Source organism: Prunus avium, chromosome 3 (assembly GCF_965620075.1).
Source record: "Prunus avium chromosome 3, drPruAviu1.hap1.1, whole genome shotgun sequence".
Classification (NCBI taxonomy): Eukaryota; Viridiplantae; Streptophyta; class Magnoliopsida; order Rosales; family Rosaceae; genus Prunus; species Prunus avium.
Window position 1 is genome coordinate 38,862,253 of NC_142286.1, and position 18,322 is coordinate 38,880,574.

Here is an 18,322-nt window from a genome sequence, read left to right on the forward strand (position 1 = left end):
TGCATCCTACAATTATCGAAGGTTGAATACGATCCCACACGCAGACAACTTTCGCTAGCACAACTTTCTTTCTTTTTTTTTGGGTTTTTCAGTTATCGTTGTGAGCCTTGTGACTTGTGACGTGTGAGTGTTGTACAAGCTCCACCTGGACAATTCATGTGAAATATGAAAGAAAAGAGAACAAAATTGAAAAAAAAAAGGTGGGCCGGAGAAGATAGAGGCATTATCCGCAATAAAACTGATAAACAGATAGGCCCAAACCCATGCTGGGGGACCCATCCCTTGTCGATCTCCCCAAGAGGCTGCAATTCAGTGCATGCGAACTCTTTAGTCATGTCTGCAACTTCCTCTTCTTTCTTTCCTTTTAATTTTGTAAAAGATTTATTTCCATATTTCCCTTCTTGTATTTTGTAAAACCAAAATTTATTTCTTAGCTAGGAGTGTCACAAGCGTCAGAAAAATAAACTAAAATATTTGTATTTCTCATGGTAGTACAAAGTAAATTACAACGAATATTTTCTATGAATTTTAAACCCGAAAAAGGAAAAATTTAAACCACACATAACTAAAAAATGAAAATTGTTAAACCATATATGTGAAAGTTAATAACCAATATTAACGAAAATGATCTACTACCAGGAATTGTGACATAAGTGGAAAATCATGGTAGAATAGGAGTATATTGCTATTTTTTTTTTTCTTATATAAGAAAATGTGTGTATGCAATTAAACATATCTTAGGTTATATAAAAAAAAAAAAACCTATTTTGATCGATTATTCTTAGGTTGTATGATTTGTTAGAAGAAAAAAGAAATCCTAGACCCGCTTGCAGAAGATATAACCTCCCCTCATGGCTTTTGAGTTAAGCTGCAAGAAAGCACACAACGGGAACTGGTAGTTGGACCCGTCATCAGCCTGTAGATTTTGTGTATAAATACATATCTCCTTCTTTCCCCTCTACACACAAAAACAAGGACGAAAACACAACAGTGCCATGAAGATCAAAGGTCTTGTTCACTTTGTTTATGCAATCTACTTGGTTTCTGTCCTGTTGGGTATCCAAGGACCTGTACACGGACGGCTACTCTCACTGAAGAAACCCGACCCGGAAAATGCTGCTGCCACTGCTCGTTGGTTGGTCTCTCAGAATTCCTGGGGTGTCTTAAAGTATAATCTCTCTCTCTCTCTCTCTCTCTCTGCTATTGGTCTATATTATCGTATGAAGAAATGCTTTAAGTTAAATTGGGGGCTCAGTTTTGCTACAATAACTGGCTTCTGGGTCGATTATATTATATGTTTTTTTTTTCATTCTTTGGTTTCCAATTAACCGGAAATATGATCTTATTTGGCTATGTGATTGCTATAATTTCTTGCAATTTAGTTTATGTGTGTTAATGAAGGAAGGAATTGATGCTGCAATTGGGTGCTATAGGAACATGGATAATTTATGAATAAGTCAACCCAAATTATGTGAAGGAAAGAAAGGAAGGAACTTTTCTGCTCCTGAAATTTAACAGAACACCATTGAATCAATATGATCTAAACAAGTTTCATTCTTCATAATACAAATGTCAAATAGAAATCTGATAACTGTTCAATTGTTTATTACAAGTCCCAATTGCTTGTCAATCTTGCTTGAAAAATATTGACTTGTGTTTTTGTGATATATTGAAGCTCACTTATCATTTTGTTTTTGCAGTACAATCTCAAGCGAATTGGGAGGAGCACCCTTTGGGTAAGTTTTTCTATTGCTTATAATTCTTATCTATATTCTTGCGTTACTTCCTCGTATATTAGCTGCTTGTGTTTCAAGTTTCAACTGCTGTCTTCAGATATAATACCTAGTGCTAATTGCAAGATCAGCCCCAAACGAAAAGTATTTTGCTGGGTTGGCTTGAGGCATGACATGAAAATTTTGTTTCGTTTCTTTGTTTCTTATTTCTGCCCCTTAGGAGGAAAGTGTTTCCATAAAGATCACTGACAGGAGAGTGCGCTTGTAATGCATATTGCCATTTTCTTCACTCTGATTCTAATTTTGATAGATTCATTCATTTTGCCTTTTCCTCCAAATAATGCTCCATGTTTGGCTGAAGCCCTTGTATATGAAGGTCAAAATAATAATAAAAAAACAATGCAGGAATGTGGTCTCGTTTAGCGATGGAGAACCTGGAAAAGGTAGGGGTATCCCATACTTCTACTTGACAACTCTGGATCCCACTGCAAGAAATGCACTGAAAGACCAGAGGGCTTCGTTGACAGTTAGTGAACATCCTATTGGAACCTGTGGGAAGACAGACCCTGAGAACCCCACTTGTGCAAAGATTACACTTACAGGAAAGGTGTGTTGCAACAGCAAGTTTATTTTTGATCCATGCTATCCCGAGGGAAACTAGGAATCACGTTAATTTTGACTAACCTGGAACGTTTGGTTTTGCTTAGTTGAAGATTGCTGATAAAGATTCCAAAGAAACAGAGTTTGCTAAGAATGCCTTGTTCTCAAAGCATCCAGAGATGAAGGGTAATTACACAAAGATTTCACATACCACCTGCAGTTGTTTCATAATTTCATTGTTCATATTTTGCTCACCAACTAAAGAGATTTTTATTTATGTTGGATGGTGAACAGATTGGCCCAAGAATCACAACTTCGAGTTCTTCAAATTAGACATTGAGAATATCTTTTTGATTGATTGGTTTGGTGGTCCAAAACCTCTCACAGTGGATCAATACCTTCACACCCAAACGTGAGTGTCAAAGTAGCAACACCATGTTTGATATAGCTGATACATAGAAGAAAAAAAAAAAAGTACCCAAAATTTAATGTAGTCTCATGTTATCATATTTGAATAAATAAATTTACTTTCTTTTCTCAAATGCGGATTTTAAGTTTCTGTTTGGTTTTCTGCTTCCTGAAAATGTGTCTCTGTCATCTACAGGACAGAATACGCCTTCATTCTGGGATTTCTCATCTAACTGTGATTCTCCCTCTTGCATGTTTATGAGCTGGATCTGCATTTAAATTGTGCATAATGATTCTATTGTAAATCAGAAAACACAATTGTAATTGTATATAGTCCATGTAATTTCTATAAATCGTCACACAAGTAAGTGTGCCGTCCAATCATAATGATTTGTTTGTACAAGGGGACTGTAATTTTTCTTTCTGTGGTATAAGCCGAAAATGTAAATTAGCATGCTGTTTGTAACAATAATTTGTGGTTGATACACACAATGGAATGGACCGGTATGTATTCTCAGAGATGTTTTCAGTGCCTTGTAAAAGGCGTAGTTCACTTATTCCTATCAGATTGTATGTTTATTTGGTTACGAGAAGAAGGTTGTGAAGAGATTCCGAAGTTTTAAAAAATAGGTCTTTTTTACAAGTTAATATTCTAAAGGGTGCTGTTAAATTTGTACTGTGATTGGAACATTATTTTGGATTTCGTTTAACAACACCCTATTATAAATTACTCTAACTTACTCTAATCTACGAAAAACAAAATTGAAACTCGATGTAAATGCCCTGTTACATTACCTTAACGAATTGACCCAACTCAAGTTTAAAACTATGTTTTACCGTTTTGACTACAAACTTAACACTTAAGAAAGATGAAGAAAAATCATTTGGATTAGATTTATGGAATCATGGCTCAATATGTTTTTTTGGTCTGAACCGAGGTGGTTCTGGATGGGCCCCAACTATGGGTGACACATTTAAGCCTTAACCACAACACATACTAATCTCCTCTCACACCGGATCGGCCCGTAAGGGGTAAAGTGCTGGCTGAAGTGGTGACTCCATACAAGAGCAGGGATCAAACCCCTGACCTCTCTTAAGGAATGAGAGTGCTGAACCACTCACACCAACAACCTTGGTTCATGGCTCAATATTTTTTGATAATCAATCAGTCTCAATTTTTCCTTTTCTTTTTATTTATTTATTTGATCAGATGGTCCCTTTTTTTTTATATATTTTTTTAAAGGCAGATCGGATGGTCTCAATTTTATTTGGTGAAGGAGGTCATGCGCGAGTCACGTGATTAAGGATAGATATAGTCGTTAGAACAATTGGCTCGTTAACAGTCAGACTCAGAAGCTCAGAGCTTTCTTCATCTTCTTCTTCTACTCCCATGAAATGTTGCTTCCTCTAACTCACATTCCCGCTTATCCATTCCCGCCAAAACCCCGAACGGACCAATCCCTCTCTCCCTTATTTTCCTTCCCTAAAACCCTTCCCTCCCAAAATCCTAGACCTTCCAAATTCGCAATCCGGAGCTCCACCACCGACACTAAAACCCTTGCCCCCAAGTCCGCCATTCAACGCATCGCCGAGAAGCTCCGAAGTCTTGGATTCACCGAGAATAACCAAAAACCCCAACCCCAACCCGATACGAAGTCCGCCGGAGAAATCTTTGTTCCTCTGCCGCAGAGATTGCCGAAATACCGGGTCGGGCACACGCTTGACTCAAGCTGGAGCACGCCTGAAAACCCAGTCCCGGAACCAGGCACGGGCAGAGCTATTGCGAGGTTTCATGAGGTGAGGCGAGAGGTGAAGAAGCAGAAGGAATTGGAGAAGACGGGGAAGAAAGAGGAGAGGGTGCCGACATTGGCGGAGCTGAGTTTGGGGAAGGGAGAGTTGAGGAGGCTGACGACAGTTGGGATTGGGCTGAGGAAGAAGCTGAAGATTGGCAAGGCTGGGATCACTGAAGGGATTGTGAATGGGATTCACGAGAACTGGCGGGGGTCCGAGGTTGTGAAGATTGTGTGTGAGGATTTGTGCAGGATGAACATGAAGAGGACTCATGATATGTTGGAGGTTAGGCTCCATTTTCACTGAATTTATGTGAGTTTGGGATTGTTATTATGTTTAAATTCCTGTACATTTGTTTCAAAATTCCATTTCGTATCTTTTTGAATTCTGTCAAGTGTTTTACTAAAATCTTTAATTTTTGTAAGTGGAGAAAAATCTGACATTATTGTCATGTGTAATGATAAATTTTGGAAATCTGATAAAGTTGTTTTTCCGCATCTGTTAGTTTGTACAGGGGTTATTTTAAGCATGTTTGCTTGTATTTACTATGGTGTATGATTGCGGTGTTTTGGGTATTATTTAATTCACTGAATTTATATGAGGTTGTAGGAGTATTTTTAATTAAAATTTCCAACAGGTTTTGGTTTTTGAATTGCAATGCGTTATCACTTGTTATAGATTTGAGTCACTTGACATTGTATTAAGACTTAATTGGATTTTCATTCTTTATATGAACATAGTACAAAAGCATCCAGCTTGTTGAATTATCCATTTGGTAATGTCGACTACATCTCTCTAGGGTGTGCAGTGGCCTGATTTTGGTATTGTTCTAACATTCTCAGAGAAAAACTGGAGGGCTGGTTGTTTGGAGATCTGGAAGTAAGATAGTTTTGTATAGGGGGGTGAACTATAAGTATCCTTACTTTTTGCGTGATAAAGTTGATGAAGATTCGACAATTGACACTTCCCATAATGCACTGCCTGATGCACACATCAATGATGGAATAAATGAGATCTCAAATGAAGTAAACTCTGCTATAATACCAAGTACAACCAATGAAAGAGCTCAACCAATGTTAGTGAAAGGTGTTGGATTGCAAGATAGAGTTCGGTTTCAACTTCCAGGAGAGGCACAACTTACTGAAGAAGCTGACCACATGTTAGAAGGACTGGGTCCACGGTTTACTGATTGGTGGGGTTATGAACCTCTTCCCGTTGATGCTGACCTTCTACCGGCCATTGTTCCTGGATACAGGAAACCATTCCGCCTTCTTCCTTATGGTCTGAAACCTAAACTAACAGATGATGAAATGACCACAATCAGGAGACTCGGCCGACCCTTACCATGCCATTTTGTATTGGGTGAGTTTGGCTTATGTTCTTACAACTCTTGTTTTCTGGCCAGTGTTTAGTTACTATATTTTTTTTCTTCCCTTTTTTACAGGCAGAAATAGAAATCTTCAAGGTTTGGCCTCTTCCATTGTCAAACTCTGGGAAAAATGTGAGATTGCCAAAATAGCTGTTAAAAGAGGGGTACAGAACACTAATACCGAGATTATGGCTGAAGAATTAAAGGTTGAAAATAAGCTGGGAATATCTCTTCAATGCTACCTATTTTTTATTACTAGAATACATCATGGCTTGTTAATCCTGTCGATTTACGTTCAAATTGAGATAGCTAGGACTTCTTCTGTAATTTTTGATATTTTCATTTTAAAACTCTGTGGTTATTGCTACCTTTAATGAAATGTACTCTGTTGCAGAGGCTGACTGGAGGAACTCTGCTTGCTCGGGACAGGGAATTTATAGTTTTGTATAGGGGAAAGGATTTTCTGCCGCCTGCAGTTTCTTCTGCCATAGAAGAGCGGAGGAAGTATGCAATACATGCTGAGAAACAGATTGCAGAGCGTGGTACCTCAGTTACAACTAGACAGGAGCTTGAACCCAGGACTGAACCAGAAAATAAACATGAATGGACCAATGATCATAAAATGGGCCTTCCATCTGCAAAACGAAAGCTAAAGTCTGCTGAGGTGGTTGTCAATAGGACTAGCATTAAATTGTCCATGGTATGGTTTTGTTGAGATGCTATAGTTTGGTGAATTCTGGTTCAGCTGTTTTTTGTGTTGCAAATGACCTATCTGTAATGAACAGGCTTTAGAAAAGAAAGCAAAGGCAGAAAAACTTCTAGCAGAGCTGGAGAATGCAGCTATCCCCCAACAACCTGAAATAGATAAGGAAGGTATAACTAAAGAAGAAAGATATATGCTAAGGAAGGTTGGCTTGAGAATGAAGCCGTTCCTACTGATGGGTGAGTTATACTTCTCTCTTGAACTCACTAGTTGTTACTTGTTACCTGATTATTTCCTCCTTTTGAATTAAATTATAGGTCATATTGAAAATCCATCAAAATATCTAGTTCCTTTAGAAGTAGTTCTGATAAGTCTTCAATTTTAATTCTCAGGTAGACGAGGAGTCTTTGATGGAACAATCGAAAACATGCATCTTCATTGGAAGTATAGGGAACTCGTTAAGATAATATGTAATGAGAAAAGCATTGAAGCTGTTCAGCAAGTAGCACAAACCTTAGAGGCAGAAAGTGGCGGGATACTAGTGGCAGTGGAGAGAGTGAGTAAGGGTTATGCAATCATTGTGTATCGTGGAAAAAATTACAGCAGGCCTGCTTCTTTGAGACCTCAGACTCTTCTGAATAAAAGAGAAGCAATGAAGCGTTCTATCGAGGCACAGCGTCGTGAGGTAAAATTGGCTTGCCCATCTGCTCACTTGCATTTAAGCTATTTGTCATCATCAACCTGCCCTGCAACTGAAAACACTGAAAAAAATAAAGGAACATAACATAAATTTCATAGCACCTGCCCCAAAGAGACTGGATTAATGACTAAGTGATCTAATTCCACTGTTTTCACGTTAAATACTTAAACATAGGAGTTGATCTACCCTGAAAACTGATGATAAAGGTTCGCCTTTTGGTTAGAATTGTGTTATAAAAGTATACAGTAGACCCGTCAAATGAAGCTTCTAGTTTCACTGGCATGTAAAGTCCATTATGACAAGGATCTTGGCACAATATAGACTTGTTTGTTTTGAGGAAAAACTATGGAGATATTTATTTGTCTATTTCCCATTTATATTTGCCCCAATGTCATCTCTACTTCATCATCTGATTCCTTTCTGTTTGTTTCCTGCTTTGACGTGCAGTCGTTGAAACTTCATGTTTTGAGGCTTAACCAAAACATAGACGAATTGAAGCTTCTGTTGGTGAGTTGTCCTGGGTTTCTATATTTCTGTTTTATCCTTTTCTTTCAAAATTCTATGCCGTCTGTGCCCATTCAAAGTGAGGCAAATTATGCAATGTTTTCTTGAACCAGGTTAAAGACAAGGAAGCGGACAATATGCAGTTGGTTGGTGAATCAAGAAATGAATTGGTGAGCTATCTCATGTTTCTATGTACTTCTTCAATGAATATTTGTGTAAACCCCCTTCCCCCAATTGCTTGTACTAAAAAAAGTTATAAAAGGAAGTAAAGTTAACAGTTTTTATATAAATGAGGTCAGAGAGGAGGCAAATATTGTTCAATCAGAAGAATGTTTAACATCAGATACTGAACTTAAACATGTTTTCTCTCTCATTCTGTAAAACCTGTTTGCCATGAAAAGAATGTTGATGTAAAGACTATGCTAATATGTCAGACTTGGTTTTCATTCTATATAATATGTATTTATTATCTCCCTAGTATCTTCTTCATAAGTAACATCTGAAATAGTGTATGTTATATCGTTCAAGGCTAGAGACAAACAAGAAGCTCATGTGACTCCTGTGAATCTGAATGATGGAATGGGTGCTGTTGTGAACGGTCATTTAGCCACACAACAGGATGAGGTGATTAGTTTCTCTTCGACATGGGATGAGGATGAAATTGGTAAATTCGAGCCCGGATCTTCAAATGAATCAGTTACAAATGAGGAGGATGAAATTGGTAAAGTTGAGCCAGGACCTTCAAATGAATCAGTTACAAATGAAACACATGCAAATTTTCTCAAGGATACAAATGGAGAAGTTGGAGACTTCGTCTCTACATGTTTCCCTGAAGATGTTATGGTAATATCAATTTCATGAACTCCTATGCATGTTTATATTTAGTACCTCAGTATCTTCTGCAGCCTGCAGGAGTGATATCTGAAATAGTGCATGTTTTATTTTTCAAGGGTAGAGGCAAACAAGAAGCTCATGTGACTCCCATGAAATTGAATGATGGAATGGGTACTATAGTGAACGGTCAGTTAGCCACACAACAGGATAAGGTGATTACTTTCTCTTCGATCTGTTGTGAGGATGAAAATGGTGAAGTTGAGCCAGTCTCTTCAAGTGAACCGGTTACAAATGAAACTCATGCAAATTTGTTCAAGGATGTAAATGGAGAAGAGGGAGTCTCAATCTCTACATTTTTCCCAGAAGATGCTATGGTAATATCAATTATCATGAAGTCCTATGCGTGTTTATATTCTTGATCCTTTTTTATAAACTTATTATGTTGTATGATTTATGGGGTTTCAGTCAAATGGTCTGAACAGTTCTGCAACTGTTGACAAACAGCATCGTGTTTCTGAGATTGAGGCCAAGGACTCATCAGGTAGATTTGGCAATAGTGAATCTGAACCGTCAGTCCCAGTAATGGTAAGAAAGGATTTTAAAGAGAGGCCCTCGAAATCTGTGCATCTTTCCAACGGGGAGAGGCTTCTTCTGCGAAAGCAAGCCCTCAAGATGAAAAAACGCCCTGTGCTTGCAGTTGGTAATGTTATTTCCATTTTTCTTTTCCAGTTTTTCTCTTCTTGTTAATCATTCATTTCCTAAAATGGTTGTTTATTTGGTAAGAAAATTCCAGCTCTTGCTAGTGCTTAAACTTTTTGGTTCCCGGTTATCTCCTTTTCTATTATGAAAATGCTTGAATTAGTGCAAACATTAGTAGTTAGTGTAAGTTAAATTTAACAACAGAAGTTTGGAACCTTATGTTTTTCCACTGCAATTGTATATAGGCTTATGCTTATGTGCTTGAATTAGTTCTAAATAGTTTGTTTCTGTTATTGCTTTTAGGAAGGAACAATATTGTAAGTGGAGTGGCGAAGACAATCAAGGCTCACTTTGAGAAGCATCCTCTTGCCATAGTGAACGTCAAAGGCAGAGCAAAAGGAACTTCAGTCAGGGAAGTGGTTTTGAAACTGGAGGTATGCATGCCCGCCCAAGTACCTCCTACTTCTCTTTCCCCCCCTTTTCACTTGCATTATAAATTGACTGAATCTCTCTCTCTCTCTCACACACACACTCTCTCATAGCAAGCAACGGGTGGAGTTCTAGTCTCCCAGGAGCCTAGCAAAGTTATACTTTACAGGGGTTGGGGTGCTGCAGGAGATAATGATAGGAAAGCAAGCAACACGGGGAAGAAGGTTTCTACACAGGGTGCTGTGTCTCCTGAACTACTGGCAGCAATAAGACTTGAGTGTGGTTTTAAATCTCCCGGAAACGAAGATGCAACGCAAACAGCTCAGGTTGGAATCTGAGCTTGCGCCACAAGGTACCACCGGTATCATCTTTTCCCTTGATCAGTGTCTACTGTAGAAAGGAAGCATGCACACAGATTGATGTGATGATCATCCAAAAGTGTGAAAATATCCGGAAGCTCCTCTTTTGGTATCTCAAAATCCAGGAATTGTGGAGATGAAATCTTTGGAATGGTAAATTGATGGATGGTACCCTTTGTATATAGATTGATTGATTGTTTGCTGCAAGAAGAGAGAATGCACGCACTATGTTGACATCCAAATCCAATGGCCGGAAAGGAAATGCAAAGAGCTGGTTTAATCAAATCAAATTGTAAATTCAGAATCCACCCTCTGTATCTGTGAATTTTTGGAAACAATTGTAAACTTACATGAAAAAAGAAAGGAACAAAGAGAGAACGAAAAAGGTGAACGTAAAGGTGTTGTAAATGCTAGCTTGTACTCTAGTTAAGCTAAATAGCACATGGAGGACTCAGAAGCTAAAAACTCCTGATTTCATCATCCCTGGAGTTACTATACGACAAGGACTGCTCATCTAATTTCGCTCGTGTGGACCCCTCACCCTTTATTTGGACCGACATAACCCTACAGGGCCCACCATTGCCGAAACATGCGTTTTGTTCTTTTGTCGTCGTTGTAGAATGTTCTAACCCTTTTTTTCCTTTCTGTTGACTTTTCTCTTCTCTTTTTTTGGTTATTCACATTCACTTATTAATCTTAATCTTTTAACTCATTGCCAATGAGTGTACTCAGTGAAAAATGCCCTACATTTGCAGATTAGTTGTTTTAGGTTTGAGCTTTCGTGACATCTTAGTAGTGTGCGTGTGAAAATTTTCATTTTTCTTGTAATTTAAACTATAATTTGTATTTAAAAATATAAGAAATTCAGAACTCATTTACTTACCTTGTCTCACATCTTGAATTAAATCTAAGAAAGAATTAACCCAAAAAAGAATATATATATATATATATATATATATATATATATATATATAATTGCCTAATCTCCATTACACATTTGCTTGGAAGAGGTAAAAACGAATTACCTATGTAAATGTAATCGTGGTGGGTAGGCAAACACCAGTAACCAGTCAAAGTTAAGTGGCTTCAAATGCTAACCTAAGGTCCAGAACAATCGAAGATTATTTGAATCGTTTTTAAACTGGATTTTTCAACTTTTGCATTTTAGCTTTTAGTTTAGCCTGAATATGATATCCAGGTGGGGAAGACACTCAAATTTGGCCGAATATGCTACCCTGCTGCTGCTGCTGGGATCCAATCCAATTCTGGAAACTATAGATTCCATTTCCATGTTCTGTTGTTCAACTTTCTCTTTTCTAACTCTCTAGTGGTAAAAAATACAACCGATAATCAACTGGGTACCCTAAACCAACTTTCTCTTTAAACTGGATTTTTCAACTTTTGCATTTTAGCTTTTAGTTTAGCCTGAATATGATATCCAGGTGGGGAAGACACTCAAATTTGGCCGAATATGCTACCCTGCTGCTGCTGCTGGGATCCAATCCAATTCTGGAAACTATAGATTCCATTTCCATGTTCTGTTGTTCAACTTTCTCTTTTCTAACTCTCTAGTGGTAAAAAATACAACCGATAATCAACTTTAAACTAATTTAAACTACAAGAAGGGGAATTTGACTCGGATACAGAGTAAGGAGCACATCCGCTCTTAACTTCATTTTAAGTTCTATAATTCGAGCATCTCCCTCATTCTTCAACTTCCCTTGTACAAATAATTTATTTTTAAAAGTTTTTAAAAAATAATTAATTTGTACGCATGAAATATTGAGCTCAAAACGTTTTCATCTTCTAAATATTCTGTATATTTTTCAAAATTTCATTTGTGTCTCAATCACTTTTTTTTGTTGGTCGGATTGTCTCCATCGCATTATTAATAAACAGATTTTTCAACATTGACCATGTGAAAATTATAATGTGAAGAACAATCTGATCACATACATTTCATGGCGGTGCGAGTAGTAGCTACTCAAGAACTTTGTGCTTTATAATTAAATCCAAATCTCAACATTAACACATTAACCAGGCATTACCTATCATTATTTTGTGCAAAATCAAGCTTTTTTCAAATTCACTTTTTGGAACTAGAAACTTATCACTTTTTCATTTTATTATAATAGTATTTGGGCTAGAGCTCATGAGCTTACCTAAGCAAATTATACTTTGCCAAAATCTAGTCTATTTGTTAAGATATATTTATTTTGGATAATAAAGCTGCATTAATTATGAGTTAGTAGTTGTGGAGTGGCCCCAAATTAAAGAGATAAAAATGGGAGTTTTCAGATGAGGCTAGCCATGTCTGTCTGCCTCAAAACCCTATTTTATTGTGGAGTGTTGGGCTTCATGAATGAATGTCATCATCACTCACACCGTCACACGCACTCTCTCTCTCTCTCTCTCTTTCTAACATGTCAGAGAGAAAGAAAGAGAAAGAGAGGGGCACAAAAAACCTAGATATTTAGGCTTTGCCTTTCTTTCAACGCCAGAGCCCAACAGCAATCATCATGTCCTCCTCTTACCTTCTTTTTCACCATCATTGCTCCCAAACCACCCTCTGCTGCTGCTTCATCACCTCCAACTCCAACCACCCCACAAAACCCACACCCAAAGTGTCATTATTCTCATTAATATCACCACCAAAGAAGAAGAAGAAGAAAAAGAAGCGACCCAACGAAAAGAAAATTTTATCACCATGATTTTCAAGCGCCCAGCAGAAAGACAACCCTAGCTTAGCTTAGCTATAGCTAATCAGCTAGCTTTCTCGCTCTCCTTGGTTGCGAGTGAAGAATCTCGATCTCTCTCCTTAATAAAGTTCAAAGAGTTATTGCAAGTCTTTGCGCTTTGGGGGAATCAAGCATCTTGGTCCGACGACGATTTGCTAGTGTTGAATCAAAGCAAATCTCAAATTTTCAACTTCTTTTGGTTTGGCAACTTGTTCCTTAGATTTATTTCATGTACACTTTAGATCTTGTTAGCTACATAAAGGCTCTGTCTTTCCTGGTTTTGTTGTTATAGTTTATGTTAGACTCAAGTCACTATATTTGGTAAGAAACTCTTTTGTTCTCCGAGTGTGTGTGTGTGTGTGTGTGTGTGTGTGTGTGTGTGTGTGTATGGATTATCTTGTTTAAATTATCAGAACTATTGTTTGTGTTGTACTTGTAACTGCTGAAGAAATCGATTCTAGATTATATATGTGAAGTACTGGTTCTACTTGATTTTCCTTTTCCAGTTTAGATCTACAGGATCTGTGTTAGGGTTCGTACAAAGGGATTTTCATATATGTGAATTAAAAAAGATCAATACATTACCCTTTCACCATATATACATGTAACTTTGTAATTTGAGGTCTGTATATATATATATATATTTGGACCGTATTTTTAATTGGTTGATTAGCATAGCTCAAAGTATTTTCAAAATGGAAGTGTATATATATATTTGCTCTTAATTTGTAGCAAAAAGAAACTAATTTAATTTAATATACGTGTTCAGCTTAGCAATGCTATGTCATAATTGTTCATTTTGTCAATGAGATCTTTCTCCAGTGGGATTCTGTGCAAAGTACATGTATTGAGACTGGGAAAATAGATAATAATTACTTGTGTTCTTCAGTCCACCTATTGCAGCTGAGAGTTTTGCCAAATTATACGTATGATGTTGGGTACATTTTGTCTGTATGATGTGGGCTTTACCATATACAGATGATGGAGATTGGAGTACATAATTCCCATGACCCATTGGGGGAGCTGATTAGCTAGTTTGAGTTCTTGCAGTGAAAACTGAAAAGTTTTGAGTTCTTGCTGTGAAAACTGAAATGTTTTGAGTTCTCTCTGTGAAAACTGAAAAGTTTGAGTTGATGACCTTTTTTCCACCTATTTTTGACAGTACAGATAAGTAATTAAGCTGCATATTTACACAAACACACACACACATGAAATTAGGCCTTTGCCCTAGCTAGTGCTTGTGGTGGAGCCAATTTTTTATATTGTTCTTCTCGATCAACGGTCTTGCCCTAGTTAAGTACTTTCTGGCTATAGCTACTAGTCTACCTACTCGATGCTGATTAATGCAAGACATTTTTATTAGGCTGTCAATCTCGCGATATGATAGTGCAGAATCTTAATAATTAAAGGCGGCATGCATGATTCAGAGTTCATTTCAGACAGTGCAGTGCAGATGATATGGATATGTCTCTACGTTTCTCATGAATTCATAATACAAATAGATATTCAAGTAATCTAATATGTGTTCACAAACTAATCCGTCACGCATCATGCTAGACTCATAGCTAGGTCCTCATTTATTAATCTTTGGCTTGGCCCTGAATCATTACCATTCCTACTTTTCGACTAAGAAGATATCCACCATCTATAAATATACATAGAGCCTACATTATATTTAACTTTTTCTATAAAGCGAGAGTCTAAACTACTCTAACCTACACATGTGGTGGCACCGCAATGGAAAAGTGAGCCAAATTCTCTCCCTCCTGTCAAGTGCAATCGAGTTCGATTCACGTAGGAGACACTCTTCAGGTACCCAAATATAATACTTCCTCCTCCCCTCTTTGTCGAATGACAAAAAAAAAACTACTCTAACCTAGAGAAATGGGGATTCCAATTCGACTATAAAGGGGCGATCCACACTATCTGCTTAGCTCACATAACCCACATATGCAATTCAACACACTTAACTCGTATGCTAAAGTTGAAGAGTTCAATCCGATCAAATTCGAACAAACTAACTAGGTTTGAGGACTACAATCAAAACCTCCACTAGTTGAACCTGAAATTTGAAGCAAACCAAATGGGGTTCAATTATATAGGATTCATCATAATCAAGCAACCTGGAAATCAAGCTTAGATAAAGATTGTAATCAATTATTTGGGTCAATTTGAAAAGAAAAGAAAAATCATATGGGTCAAAATTTGGTCTATACGTGGATGGGTTGGGCTGATTAGACAAAAACAGGCCCAAGGCCTTTTAATAAGTAAGGAGGGAGGGAGAGATGGATTCATTGGTAGCGGACCGAGTGGTTGGTGTCTTTCCTTAACCGATATTCACAACGAACGAGTGGCGGGCACAGCTTTGCTTCAACTTCATTCAATTCAATGCCAATTCCCAAACCCATCTCATAAAATTCCAAAATATCCAAATTAAATCCCCCAAAATTATATAAACAAACAGATTATTACGGCCAATAATTATTAATTTCACACACCAGTTCTCTCTTCCGCACTCGCTCTCAGGCCATGACTCTGCAACTCCAAGCTCCGTCCTTCGGCGTCAGCATTTCCTCCTTCGTTTCTCCTCTCAGACGCTCCACCCACCGCCATGTAATCCGAGCTCAAGGTTCGCAATTCTGAAACATCTTTTTTTTTCCCTTCTTTTTTTCTTTCATATTTTCGTTGTATTATCATTTTTAATTAGTGGGTTTTCAGATTATTGTAGCCCCAATTTGACGTTCTTGCCTGGTATTTATGTAATATATTCGAGCTTCTGAAAGCTTGCGTTGCTCTAAGTGATTCTTTACAAGTGTTTTAAACCTTTAAAATGTGATATATGCAATGCCAAATTAAAAACCTTGCTTGATTAGTAGACTTGAGCTTTTGGGGCCGGAAATTTTGAACATTTTCAGCTTAAATTAGGATGTCATATGTGTCATTTCATTTCAAAGCATCTTCATCCCCCTTTTGATAGTGTTTTCGTTTTTAAAATGTGAACTTTGGATTAATGTATGCTATGAATTTTGTGTTCTGGCAGCGGAACCATCAGAGAAGTCTGTTGAAATTATGAGGAAGTTCTCTGAGCAGTATGCTCGCAAGTCTGGAACATACTTCTGCGTGGATAAGGGAGTGACTTCTGTTGTTATCAAGGTATGTATTTATTTACTCATTGGACCTTACTTGTGTAGCATTGTATACTTCAAATTTACTTCAAAACCGATAACTTTATAAGCTTCCACCATGGATTAGAACCGTAAAGAACATATTACCCCGAGCCCTTTGATCCTATAGATTATGAAACATCTTTAAACTATTCCCTCAAAATGATCCCCATAGGCATAGTTCTTCAGTTCAATATCTTTCTGTTGTAGTTCATGTTCTTTTATGTCACAAGAGAAGTTTGATTTGGGACAAAAAGATCCCTTACGGATTTGGAATCCTGATATTATATATATATACTTGGGTCCTTCATTTTAATCTCTTCATTTGATTGAAGTGTATTTATCCAAGTAAATTGAACTGATCTTTCAATTTCAACAGGGATTGGCAGACCATAAAGATTCATTGGGAGCGCCACTCTGCCCTTGTCGGTAAACATCTGCTCTTTGATATTGTTCTTCACTAGGATGTTCCTACTCTGTCCTATGCCTCAAACTCCGTACCAGTTCTTAGTGTCAAAATCGCTTCGTGTTCATATCATGTCATGCTTTCCAAGTCTGACCTCATTTTGTCGCAGGCATTATGATGACAAACCTGCCGAGGCTGGCCAAGGCTTTTGGAACTGCCCATGTGTTCCTATGAGAGAGAGGTAAATATCATTTCATTATTTTGTGAAAGTAGTATACCAATCAGGTTATTTTATTAGAGTTTCCATTTCATTATTTTGGTACTCAGACATTGAAATCAAAGATAAATGGGCTATAGAGTTCATGTTAGATTTGCTTACTGGATAAAAATATAGTAAGGAACAAATGCTGTTCAGATATTTCCATTAAAGCGCAGATAGTTTTGTTGCAAGTTGGAACCAGATGACCCTAGGAATGCCAAAAAACTGTTCTTTGTTGTTGAAGTTGGGTATATGTGTACTTAATCCGAATATTCTGCTCAAATCCAGCTAAAGAATCTCAAGCTTATTTCATTTTAACTTTGACATCTGAACTATTGCAAACCAGCATTATATGCAAATAGTTCAAGTATATGTAAACCCGGATCATTTTAAAACCGTAAGATTGTGTTGGCAGGAAGGAGTGCCACTGCATGCTCTTTCTCACTCCTGACAATGATTTTGCTGGACCGGAACAGGTAACTTATGCACTCTTCTTTTAGCTCATCAATTGTAGTTTGTTGGGATAATCTAAACAATAGCTTTTACGTAATGCGGTTTGAGAAATCTTATGTACTTCCTGTTCTTGCATGTTATTTTTATAGTCTAATTTGTTTTCCCTACAACTCTTGTGCAATGCAGACCATCTCCTTGGAAGAGATCAGAGAATCAACAGCAAACATGTAATAAGCTTTAGTGTGTATTGAAAAGTATGTGTAAACAGTCCACTTCTGTATTTGTGAAAGGAAAAAAAAAATTGGGTTAATCGTTTTATTAGTCTTTGAACTTAGACCCGATTTGCATTTGAGTCCCTCAATTTCCAAAATCGTTCCTGTGGTCCTTTAACTTCACTTTCGTTAGGACAAATGGTCATGCCGTCAATTTTGTTAACTTTTTCAGTTAAATGTAGGGGGCAAAATGGTATTTTTATATTAAAAACAAAAAAATGAATAAAAATTCATATATTTAAAATAACAATAAAATCAAATCAAATAAAAAACCAACAAAAAAAAAAGGAAAAATCAAGTTTGGGGTAGTAGAAGTCGAGATAGAGGGGGAGAGAGTTTAATTTTAATTTTTTAGTTTTTTAATTTTTTATTCATATTTTAATCAATTTTGATACAAAAATACCATTTTTTCCCTGCATTTGACATAAAAGTTAACAAAATTGACAGCATGACTATTTGTTCTAATGAAATTGAAGTTGAAGACCATAAAAACGATTTTGGAAATTGAGAGACTCAAATGCAAATCGAGTCTAAGTTCAAGAACTAATAAAACGATTAATAAGAAAAGCTCATCTTTTGAATATCTGATCTTTGTTCTAGTATGAAACTATCCCTTGGACTTGTCATATTCTCATAGCTCCAACATTGATGTAATTTTAATTGATCACCAATTTTTGTGTCAACCGACATTTCAATGATATATTTTGGATAAGTTCATGACACACTTGGACAAAACCCATTGGTCATCGATTCAGGAAATGTGAGGTTGCTTTCAAAGCTTAAAAGAAACTTTTATAAATTGTAAATAACAAATCTGTCTCTTAATTTTTTTTATAATTGGTTTAGACACATTTGCTTTCATTGACATGGACTTTTAAAAGAAAAAATTACAAGCGATATT

General features: G+C 37.0%; 3 protein-coding genes across 4 annotated transcripts; all 3 read left to right on the plus strand.

The window, feature by feature from the left end:
* The first annotated feature begins 881 nt into the window (after positions 1–881).
* Positions 882–3,258, plus strand: LOC110754620 (Pyridoxamine 5'-phosphate oxidase family protein). Its single transcript, XM_021955751.2, has 6 exons — positions 882–1,168; positions 1,701–1,736; positions 2,139–2,340; positions 2,441–2,519; positions 2,628–2,745; positions 2,938–3,258. Exons 1-6 carry the CDS (start codon positions 996–998, stop codon positions 2,972–2,974), a joined length of 645 nt encoding a protein of 214 aa, XP_021811443.1. The 5' UTR covers positions 882–995; the 3' UTR covers positions 2,975–3,258.
* Positions 3,259–4,086: 828 nt separating this feature from the next.
* Positions 4,087–10,841, plus strand: CFM2 (CRM family member 2). 2 transcript variants are annotated; one of them, XM_021965360.2, is made up of 13 exons: positions 4,087–4,817; positions 5,375–5,894; positions 5,977–6,107; positions 6,296–6,601; positions 6,687–6,843; positions 6,997–7,289; positions 7,752–7,811; positions 7,922–7,978; positions 8,337–8,651; positions 8,759–9,016; positions 9,108–9,342; positions 9,645–9,775; positions 9,884–10,841. In XM_021965360.2, exons 1-13 carry the CDS (start codon positions 4,137–4,139, stop codon positions 10,106–10,108), a joined length of 3,369 nt encoding a protein of 1,122 aa, XP_021821052.2. In that variant the 5' UTR covers positions 4,087–4,136; the 3' UTR covers positions 10,109–10,841. The 2 variants fall into 2 exon arrangements, with proteins under 2 accessions (XP_021821052.2, XP_088106512.1); XM_088250386.1 differs by having other exon boundaries at positions 9,147–9,342.
* A 4,343-nt stretch (positions 10,842–15,184) lies between these two features.
* Positions 15,185–17,470, plus strand: LOC110754713 (ferredoxin thioredoxin reductase catalytic beta chain family protein). Its single transcript, XM_021955853.2, has 6 exons — positions 15,185–15,496; positions 15,908–16,020; positions 16,411–16,460; positions 16,607–16,678; positions 17,112–17,172; positions 17,336–17,470. The coding sequence occupies exons 1-6, from the start codon at positions 15,397–15,399 to the stop codon at positions 17,378–17,380; spliced, it is 441 nt and encodes a 146-aa protein (XP_021811545.1). The 5' UTR covers positions 15,185–15,396; the 3' UTR covers positions 17,381–17,470.
* The last annotated feature ends 852 nt before the right edge of the window (positions 17,471–18,322 follow it).